The 11,104-nt window shown below is 33.8% G+C and overlaps 1 protein-coding gene across 2 annotated transcripts; it reads right to left on the bottom strand.

Moving 5' to 3' along the window:
• Positions 1 to 733: 733 nt before the first annotated feature.
• Positions 734 to 6,291, bottom strand: LOC131166913 (ubiquitin-ribosomal protein eL40 fusion protein). 2 transcript variants are annotated; one of them, XM_058125543.1, is made up of 5 exons: positions 5,927 to 6,291; positions 5,741 to 5,827; positions 5,466 to 5,568; positions 1,153 to 1,219; positions 734 to 1,016 (listed from the first exon to the last, which is right to left on the bottom strand). In XM_058125543.1, the coding sequence occupies exons 1-5, from the start codon at positions 6,027 to 6,029 to the stop codon at positions 990 to 992; spliced, it is 387 nt and encodes a 128-aa protein (XP_057981526.1). In that variant the 5' UTR covers positions 6,030 to 6,291; the 3' UTR covers positions 734 to 989. The 2 variants fall into 2 exon arrangements, with proteins under 2 accessions (XP_057981526.1, XP_057981525.1); XM_058125542.1 differs by having other exon boundaries at positions 734 to 1,219; positions 5,927 to 6,159.
• Positions 6,292 to 11,104: the final 4,813 nt, after the last annotated feature.

The raw sequence follows: 11,104 nt of genomic DNA, 5'->3' as shown, positions 1-11,104 counted from the left end.
AATTAAAAAGAAACAATTATAAAGATATAATAGATGGCACAGTATTCCACTTTAATACTTGGAAGTAAATATAAGACTTGGATCATGCCCTGAAATATACATATCTTGATCAATTCATAATGCATAAATAATACTGCAATTTAAGAAAATACCATACTAACGACAACCAAATTAAGAATGGATTTTAGATAAGAAATAAATATTGTTTCATCATGCCTTTTACACAATTTAGTAAAATAGGAGGATGAAGAAAGTCAACAGAGGCCAAATCCCTATCTTCATTGACCCAAACCTGAAATATCCAAGTACAAAACCCCATAAAAAATATAAATAAAAGTTGCATACTCGCCCATCACTTAATTGCTTCATTCCAAACTCACCGGAGAAGAAGAGTACACAAAGAGAGCACCTAGTAAGTAACACCTCAAGGGCCCATCTCACCTTTAAGAAATGTTAATAGGTATAAATGTTAATCTTAAATTGCTTCAAGTTTCACCTTAATTGGTCTCCAAGTAAATTCATTATGTCCTTCAAAAAGGCAAAAGCTACTTAGGAGGCATTTCCTTCAAACACTCAAAAGTTGCCTAGGAGGGCCTACACCAAAGAGATGTCTGCTTTGTAGAATGGTTGAAGAATGGAACACAAGATAAAATTTTGAAAAGTGAAAATCAATTCTATTCTGCCTAATTTTATTTCATTCACATAACACACGGATGAGACCATGCAAGCACCAGAACTCTAAACTTAGTTCAATCCCTTCATTAGCAAAGCATGTCACGCTGTAATGACTTAAATGGAAAATAAAAAGGCACCAGCACTACTGATGTTCCAAACAGAACAAAAAATAATAGTTTAAAAAAGCAAAAATCCAGCATGCCAACTATAAGGTGACAGTAATCAAATTTCAAAAAGACAGTTTCAAATTTCCAATTCCCTACGGGCAGGCAGGCCAAAATTTTAGACTAAAATACAGAACTTCACAATCAGATCTACTTGATCTTCTTCTTTGGCCTCAGCTGCAATACATAAACCAAATTTAAGCGGAAAATTTCACCAACCTCATGTTGAATTGAAATGAAAAATATAACATTAAAAAGAAAAAGAAAAAAGGAGGTGGTGGGGGGGGGGGGGAGGAGAGAAAAATAACATCACCTGGTTGCTATGCCCGCATTTCTTCTTCCTACAGTTGACAGCACGAGGATGCAGGCGAGCATAACATCTGGCAGAGGCACAATGGATTTTTTAAGTACATAAATGATATAAAAGGCATTATAAAAACAGCCTGTAACTTGCAGAATATAGAATGCTAAATTACTAAATTATACATGCAGTGAATAATAAAATTGAACATCACACAAAGAAATGCTGAATTCTGAGGCTCATATGATTCTAAACTTCCAAATTTGATAGACTAATGAGCAAGAAGCAATAAGAGACACCTTCACAAGAAGCATAACTATTGCTTTTAGTTGTCATAGCCTGCTAGAAAAAATCACAATTTAAAGAACTGAGAAGCATTCAGCACAGTGGATTTTTAAGTAAAAATGACATAACAAAAAAAAAAAAACCAGGCCTTAAGTCCCACTAGGTGGGGTCGGCTATATGATCATTTTCCGCCAATTTATGCGATCATGGACCATTTATTTTGACAGATTCAAGGATATTAAATTCTTACTCACCATCTCCTTTCAAGTTATTTTAGGTCTACTCCTACCCCTTCTATTGCCCCTCACAGTAACTAACTCACTTTTCCTCACTGGCGCTAATACAATATCATATGCAAACATATACCATGGAACCTCATTTTGAATACTCTAAGTCAATTGGTCCATCACTAAAGCAAAAAGATAAAGGCTCAAAGCAGATCCTTGATGTACACCTATGGTGATTGGAAATTCTCTAGTTTCTCCATCTATAGTCCTTACACTAGTCATTACTCCATCGTACATATCCTTAATGACACTAGTATTCCTATAACATACACCATTTTTTTTTTCTAAAACCCACCATAGAACTTCCTTAGGTATCATATCATATGTTTTTTCTAGGTCAATAAATATCATATGCAAGTCCCTTTTCTTTTTCCTAAACTTTTTCATTAATCTTCTTAAAAGACATATAGCTTTTGTGGTAGATCTCCCAGGCATAAACCAAATTGATTTTCTGAGACCTTCTTTTCTAACCTTAATCTTTGTTCAACTACCATTTCCCATAATTTCATCGTATGACTCAAATTTAATTCCACGATTGTTATTACAATTTTGAATATCTTCTTTATTTTTTTATATAGGTATTAAAGTGTTTTTCCTCCATTCATTTGACATTTTCTTAGTTTTTATAATTGTATTAAATAAATTAGTTAACCATATAATTCCACTATCACCTAAGCATTATATAAACAGCCCATGACATGCAGTGAATAATAAAATTGAACATCACAGATGAAATGCTGAAATCTGAATTCTGAGGTTCATATATGATTCTGAACTTCCAAATTTAATAGACTAATGAGCAAGAAGCAATAAGAAACGCCTCCACAACAAACAAACATAACTATTAGTTGTCATAGCCTGCTAGAAAAAAAATCACAATTTAAGAAGCACTGAGATGCTGTCCAGGAGAAGTTTTCAATTCTATGACTCCAAAGCCATAAACTGACCATGAATGACACCACACACTGCATCAGAAGGTTCAAAATAATGACTATTTCCCCTATGAAACCATGATAAGTTGTGAACACGGGGCTGTTTGATACATGGTAGTACAGCAACTTTTAACATTGAGGAATTGTAATGTCATCACATCTCATTTCCACATTTGTTTTAGGGCTGGAATAATACTAATCTGACATTTCATAGAAATGCAGGATTTCCAAAAAAATGGGAGTTCCACTCCCATGCTCCACCCCCCATGGGAAAGTTTCATGGGAATTCCACCCCCATAAGTATACTCCTAATTGCCCCAACTATTTTGGCAGGTTGGACATTAATGACCCATAATATAGTATTATTAGTTATTGTATGCTATAATTATATTTACATATAATAATAATTAATGTGAATGAAAATAATATTATTACGCTACAATATAACATGATTTCTGGAAATTTAAGACCACAATGCCCCCATTATTTTGGTTAATTGGATTATTGTATTGAACTTTTCCTATTTATGATGGTTGAACTTTTAGGACATGGATTTATTTTGGTACACATTCTCGGTAGGTTGTTATGTTGAAAATATTATTATGCTAAGGGTGCAATGATAATAACTGCATGCTAGGATCCCGGTGTTGAATGAAAAACTGACATGAGCATAATATAGTATTATTAGTTATTGTATGCTATAATTATATTTACATATAATAATAATTAATGTGAATGAAAATAATATTATTACGCTACAATATAACATGATTTCTGGAAATTTAAGACCACAATGCCCCCATTATTTTGGTTAATTGGATTATTGTATTGAACTTTTCCTATTTATGATGGTTGAACTTTTAGGACATGGATTTATTTTGGTACACATTCTCGGTAGGTTGTTATGTTGAAAATATTATTATGCTAAGGGTGCAATGATAATAACTGCATGCTAGGATCCCAGTGTTGAATGAAAAACTGACATGAGCATCATGTAAAGATTCATAGAAATCTTACGGTTCAAAGCAAATACAAATATTCTCATGCGATTCCTGTGAATGCAATTCATGGAATACTTTTATCTTGCAAACCAAATGGCATCTTAACGTTTAAAAACGAACAAAATTCAGCTCCAAATTATTTTGAGTTTATTTTGCAGGTTTTCTTACCCAAACAATATACAGTCTGCACCTCATCACAGAACAAAGTTTTTGGATCCTAAATTTTGTAATCTAATTTTGCAAGCCTAAATTCATTTTTTGGGAAAATATTTAAGCACGTTAGGGGCAGTGCAGCACCGTATTAAGCCCACAGACCAAAGAGGAAAATGCACCAGAATACCACTAATGGACAAAATAGAGTTTCCAGAACAGTGGGATTATATTATTTCCCCCAAACCCAAGCTGTACTAACAGTACAACCGGTAAACAACACAAGTAAAAAGTAACAAGATTAATGAAAGCATTGAGTGCATTTTTAATGATATTTCTTCAAGTTCTATTGGCATTTGTGAAATGAATTCTGTTATGGCCAAATCTGGCATGAGAAACAATAGCTTAGCACATGGTGAAATGACCTCCCAAACAGGATGTTGTGTGAACTGAGTGTTCATCTTCCATGAAGCTTATCCAATTTAATTTAAAAACATATTTGAGCTCAAGGGGCTAATTCCAGACATGGACACTAGCCTATGATGCCAGCAAACCCTCAGGTGTGAGAACACCTCCTGAGCACTAGTCCTACTCTTTTGTTCTCATTTGAGCCCAGCTAACCGTAAGCATGAAGAGTCATCTCTCCAGATAATTGAGCCTTCTTTAGAATTGTTTGGCTCACTACTTGTGTTTCTCTGCATTTACTAAACATCAGGTGCTGGTCTCCTTGGCCATCTCTGTTTACCTTCATATGGTATATCCTTCACTTTGGCATTCCTATGTAAGATAATCTCAGAAGGAAAGTGTTGCTCAAAGTAATTAATCAAGGGGTTGTTTTGATGTGATGCCAATTGTCAAAGTAGACATATGTAGAATTTTCTTTGCCAATGAGGTATTTTATGCTGTTGTAGGGAAGATGCCTGGCTCTGAGGCTTTTACAATTTATTGTCATGTTCTAAATTATAATTTTTGTAATTTTTATTGCTAAAGTTGTAAAGCATGCAAATTATACAGTAATTAAAACATTTAAAAATAAAATCTCCTGCATTGCACAGGTATTTACTAGGTTCCATTCATTTCAATGGTCTAGTTCATACATCAAATGCTATCTATGGCATGTCTCATATAGCCTATATATATTTCAATCTTCATGAAATACAGAAATGTGGCCTCAGCCGCAAGGCTAAAACTTCTTTAGTATTCCAAAGCTTCCTTTTATTTTTAGCTTTCACAATTGAGATATCAACTCCATCAAAAGGCAAGACATATAAAGTCTTCTCTACATATAATACACTGTCTAGCCACAACATGGAAAAAAATTATTCCCAGATCAAACAAAAGTTTGAGCTGCACTTTGATATGAATTCAGGAAGACTGACTCATTTGGCTCGATGAAATTTCCTGAAGCTCTTTTAACAGAATCCATACTAACATCCAAGCAAACTCATTACTTAACAGACTGTACATATAAAATAAGCAACATTTCAAGTGACAGAAAGATCAGGCCTTTAAGATAAATTTGGCGTAGAATGTTCTGAAAAGCAATGAACAGCCTAAATAGAGTAAAGAGAGTGCACAAAGTTCTTTCACAGACAGTCAAACAGCCACAACAACATCACAATAGCAATAAAATACAATAGAACTTGTCACTTAATAAAATATGAGCTTACTTGCGGCAAATCATCTTGTCCTGGTTATATTTTCGGGCCAAAGCCATCAATGATGGCTCAATAATTCCACCACGAAGTCGCAGCACCAAATGCAGAGTGGATTCTACATAATTTTTTAGCCGCATCATTCATATATCTTGTAAAGATCAATAAAAAATACACAAAGCTCTCATGATAAAAAAAAAAAAAAATCAACTAAACTGAATCATAAACGGCACAAAAAAAATGGAAAAAAAAAAAAAAGAGGTTTCGGGTTTTTCAGTTAGAATCCTAACCCTTCTGGATATTGTAATCAGCAAGGGTACGACCATCCTCCAGCTGCTTCCCAGCGAAGATCAGACGTTGCTGGTCTGGAGGAATCCCTGAAAATTTTCAGAAACAATTCACGAATCATACATTGAAAATTTGCTTTTAAACAAATAACAATAATCGATTTTCTGTAATTTGATAACTAGCACTACCTTCCTTGTCCTGAATCTTAGCTTTGACATTGTCAATTGTGTCGCTGGATTCGACCTCTAGGGTGATGGTCTTCCCCGTAAGAGTTTTCACAAAGATCTGCATTTTCGCTTGGATTCGTTACTTCAGCCCGAACAGCTTAGAACTGATACTGAACGTCTTATAGTTACAGAAGGAGGTCCCTAAATTAGGGCTTCCTTATTCTCATTGCCTTGAGAATTGGGCCGGCCAGCCCACACCGCTCTACTTAGAAGCTGGCCCCGATTTTGTAGTTCCACTGGACTAATCTTTATTTTGGGCCGCTCCTTGCAAAGCCCACGCAGGATCTGGGCAGTGACATTGACATTATAATGTTTCTCGAGCAGCCGAAGCCTTTTTGTTAAGATATATCTATATATATATATATATATATATATATATATATATATATATATATTATAATCTTAATAATATAATCTTTTAAGATTTGCCCATCAGTCTGCATGTGTAAGAATACTATAGCTTGAAAAGGAATTTTGGATTTTAAAAATACTATAACTTGAATTTTTTGTTGTTAGTATTTTCCTTCTTAGTCTTGGTTCATCCCATTAGGAATTATTTATTTATTAAGTTATATAATAATTAATATTAACTTAGACTTTTTTTTTTTTTGGATTACACACCGGGTATCCAAGTGTTCATTTTACTGTCCACGTGACTAATCCAGCGTCCCTTGAAGTTGATCCTACAACTCTAAAAGGAGGGTAAATTCAGGAGTTCAGGACGCGGAAACAAATTCGGGAGGGTTTGAACACCTGATCTCGTGAGAGACACTCCCACAACCCGCACTACTACCTGAACCACACCCTGGGGGTAACTTAGCCTTTTTTACTATAGGGGAGAGAGTGTTAATATCCAAGGATTAGCAATTTCAAACATTACACTGAATTTTATTATTTGTATTTTATATGTTATACAAATGGATTACATCAACCTCCAATGGAGTTTTAAAATAAAATTTTTGAGAATTAATGTGTCTTATTCCATCTAATATGGAGGGGTAAAAAATATTCTGCGTATGAAATTTGAGAATATTACTCATTATATAGTTTATGCTATGGATTATTAAATTTTATTGCTTTGTTATTAGTTTTATAAGGACAATATATTTTTTTAAATATACCAAATCTCTATGTTATATTAATAATCTTTTCACTCTTAGTTATGAGTATTTCGTGGACTAAATGTAAACTAAGCTTGCATTTGGGAGTATGAATTTCAAGATTAGTATTTGAATTTGTATATTTCTAAGACAAAATTGAATACTATTTTAAATATTATTTTCTCCAAATTGACACAATTTCTAATCTAATATTTGTATTGCAATAATATTATGAAATCCTATTTGTATGGAGTTTCACATCATGACATCCAATAAAAATAAGTAGGACTCTTAAACCACAATGCAGCAAATTGTCATTTGACAAATTCTTAAAATCAAATAATATCAGTTGTATAAAATTACTGGAAAACAAATAGCTACTATTATTTAAATTTATTCATAAATTTATCTCATTTAAACGCTATACCCAACACCATGCGGAATTGAAAATCAAAGTTTGATGGTCATAAATTTGCAACCAACAATAATTTTAAACTAAAATATCCCCAAAAAAAAAAAAAAAAGTACAACACTAAACCAATATCTACTTGAGAAAATTGCATTTGATGGCCAAGTAATTCAACTGCAATTGGATGTGTTAGGAGAAATTGTTAGCCTTAGTGAGTACATAATTTTATTTAGTGTGTTTGATGATATTAACCTATTTGCAGTTCCAAGTGTATCATATCTTTGCAGATCATGTTAAGTATAGGTACAAGTGACAAATATATGAAAGTACTCATCAAATGCAAATATTACACCGAGTAGACGTTCAAGTAGGAAAAATCAAGATGGACACTCACTTGAAAAGACTCAAGCACATCCAAGGAAGCTAATGTAGAGTCATAGTATAGGGAGTGTTTGAGGTAGGAACTATATATTTTAACTTTTGCAGTATTGTTTCACGCATGATCATTGAGTAAGAGTTGAGCAAATTGCATGTGTATACAATTCGTAAGAGTACAAAAGATATAAGTAAGTCATAAGTTTAATACTCATGATTTTCAAAGACAAAACAAAGAATTTTATAAAAATATCTTTTACTCAAATATATTTTTTATATGGGACAAGTTTTAAATCATATTAGTATAAAAATCTTTTTTAAACTTGGTCCTGATTGGGTTTAAAACTTCAATTATGCACATCTCAAATTTCCTAAACACCTTTCAGTATTTGGAGCACAACTTTTGTTAAAAAATTCCAAAAAGGGCGATCTTGGTATCTACAGAAAGTTAAGAAAAAATTCCACAACTTTCATGTTGAAAACTTTCACTGATTTGGATAATTAGTTAATGGTTTGGGGTAAACAATCAACGATTTTAGGCAAAATGTCGCCCAGATGAAACAATCGACTAATTGGGGTAATCGGTCAACTAATTGGGGTAAACAATCGACCAATTAGGTTAAATAGTTGACGGTTAAATGGCTAGTTTTTAAAGTAAACAATTAATATATTAGCCCAACAATCATAAAATAGCTAGTAGCACAATTTGCCTATAAATACAAATCCAAAGACTTGTTTAAACATTGATTTTTAGTCATTACATATTATTCCCAAGCACACCACATTTTAGTTCATCATTCTTGTTGACCTGATTGGTCATATCCCGTTTTGATAATGACAAATATACTTGGTATTGATGTTTGTACTAAGCTTGCATGCAGGTTCACTCTACGCATGGAATTGAAAAGAATGCTATATCATGATGGCGTATGGTGATCATAAAGAAGATTGAAGAATATTGAGCTTTACTTGTATTTGTATTTGTATATTCTTCATTCTGGGTTGTAATTCATAATTGGACTGTAACGCTATATGGTCTTTAATAATCTGCATCATGCATGATAGGATTGTATGCTTAGATGACCTTAGGTTCCTACACATAGTGCACAAAACCCCACTATAGTTCACATGTAATCAGGGGTAAAATTAAAATCAAGTAATGAACCTTAGGTAAAAATCATAAGGACTTCGAGCGACCGAACCTGGCAAGTCAAATTACCTCGGTCGACCGAACCGCTGACCGATCAAATAGTTGACTTGACTTCGGGCAACCGAACCAAAAAGGACTTCACCGTCCTCGATCAACCGAACTTATACTCTGTACTTTTCCATCGTCCCTGGGCACCCGAACTTATAGTTCATTTCATCCTCAAGCAACCAAAATTGGAAGTTCGGTAAGCTGAACTCTGGTTCATATGACCAAACCTCGAACATAATGGAAAATCGCCTAAGTCAGCAAACCGAACTCACATTCAGGCACCCAAGCTTTAAAATTCACTTTTTCTTATTGTGTTTGTTTGGGCTACCGAACCTATAACTCGATCGACCGAAACTCTCGGGTTGGGCAAATTTTTACTAGAGTTAATTAGGGTAAAACAGGGTTAATTTCTTAAACTCATTTAAAACTTTTTTAATAATTCCTTGTATGTCCCAAACGGTTATAATTTTGGTCTCCTTTATATATATATATGGGTTCATTTGCAAAAATTAAGAGAGATTAGCCATATTATTAAGCAAAAAATCCTCTCAATTTTCAAGGAGCATATTTTTCATACAAAGCCCAAAACACTCTTTGCTTGTTATTCCTCTGAGAAATTCAACTTCCTAAGAGTGTTATTGAGTGATTCATATTACTAAAACTCTCCTTGTCATAGATTGATTGTTGCTTTTATTGAGAGTTGTTAGCTGGGATTTTCCCCCCGATTTAATCAATAAATCTTTGTGTGGGAAAACCCTTATAGCTTGTGAGTCTTTGCATCTTTGTTGCAAGACTCATCAAGCTTATGGTTTTTGATTTGCAAAATATTTTTCACAAGCTTACATATTTTTTAAATATCTCTTGAGCTATTATTTTAAGAAAATCTTATTTGAGATATTTTGAATATTCTTGTTGGAACACTTTGAAACTTGCTGCGATTGATTTATATTGATACACTATTTCAAAGGCTGTTTGGAAATACACTCTAGAACTTGATTGCATATCTATATCAAATTAAGTGTTTAGCACACATGATTGGCACTGAGCATATTTACTATCATCTGTGCTTGCATATTATTTGGACTATATTGTGGCACATATTTGCTTGATTAGAAACACTTCAGTTGTACGCAAAAATCATATTGATCATTGTATTCCAAGCGTGGGCCTGAAGAGGGAGACTAGACTTGCCCTTGTAAAAGTTCTGGACTAGTTTCGACTCGGTTAGGAAAGCTAGGTGCACCATCCTGGTAAGCTGTAGTTGTAGGTTGAGGTCAACCTCATTAATTGACCTGATTGTAAACAATTTTGCTCCACCTGTGAAGTGAGCCTATAGTGGAATCATTGTGCTTGTGAGCCAAGGTGGGGACATAGGCACTTTGGCCACATCCTGATAACATATCGTGTGTGCAATTTATATTTTCGCAATTTATTTACTGCATGTGTATGTTTTATCGTGAGTGATTGGATTTATGATTGAATAGACAGACCCTAGGTTGCGTCATACTATTGTTAGGCTGGTTGATCTAGGAAGGAATTTTTAAATCTCCAATTCACCCCCCTCTTGGGATTGCACCAAGGTCAACAATTGGCATCAGAGCCTTATTACCTAGACTTAACCGTTAGTTTTTAAAAAGATAATGATGGCTCATATTGGTGCATCCCCTTCGTGTGAGGGAAGATTAGTCACGAACCCTCCAGTATTTTGCAGTGAGAATTTCGATATATGGAAATTTAGGATGATCGTATTTGTTAAAACTTTAAATTGAAGGTTTTGAAGAGTTATTGATCAAGGAGATAGTATACCAGTAAAAATCATTGATTGTGTTGATGTTCCTAAATCTGAATTTGAACTTATTGCAAATAAATTTTGATGCCATGAATACCTTGATGCATGCTTTAGATTCTAACATTCTCTATGAGGTTATGACATGTAATAGTGCTAAAGAGATATGGGAGGAACTTGAAAAGAGATATGGAGCAACTACGCAAGAAAAGGCAATCACTCCTTGTGACTCAAGCTCTACGGATCTTGAAGGAGGTAAACAATGCTTTAT

This window comes from Malania oleifera, chromosome 10 (genome assembly GCF_029873635.1).
Source record: "Malania oleifera isolate guangnan ecotype guangnan chromosome 10, ASM2987363v1, whole genome shotgun sequence".
NCBI lineage: Eukaryota > Viridiplantae > Streptophyta > Magnoliopsida > Santalales > Ximeniaceae > Malania > Malania oleifera.
Note: the sequence above shows the minus strand (reverse complement) of the source record. Positions and strands in the feature narration are given on the sequence as shown.

Bases quoted from the DNA above. Each gene is read 5' to 3' on its own strand.
- LOC131166913 (XM_058125542.1), bottom strand. From the start codon at position 6,029: ATGCAGATCTTTGTGAAAACTCTTACGGGGAAGACCATCACCCTAGAG. The intron at 5,569-5,740 runs GTTAGGATTCTA...AAAATTATGTAG, and splicing joins TGATTACAATATCCAGAAGG to AATCCACTCTGCATTTGGTG. The intron at 1,220-5,465 runs GTAAGCTCATAT...TGCCTCTGCCAG, and splicing joins GACAAGATGATTTGCCGCAA to ATGTTATGCTCGCCTGCATC.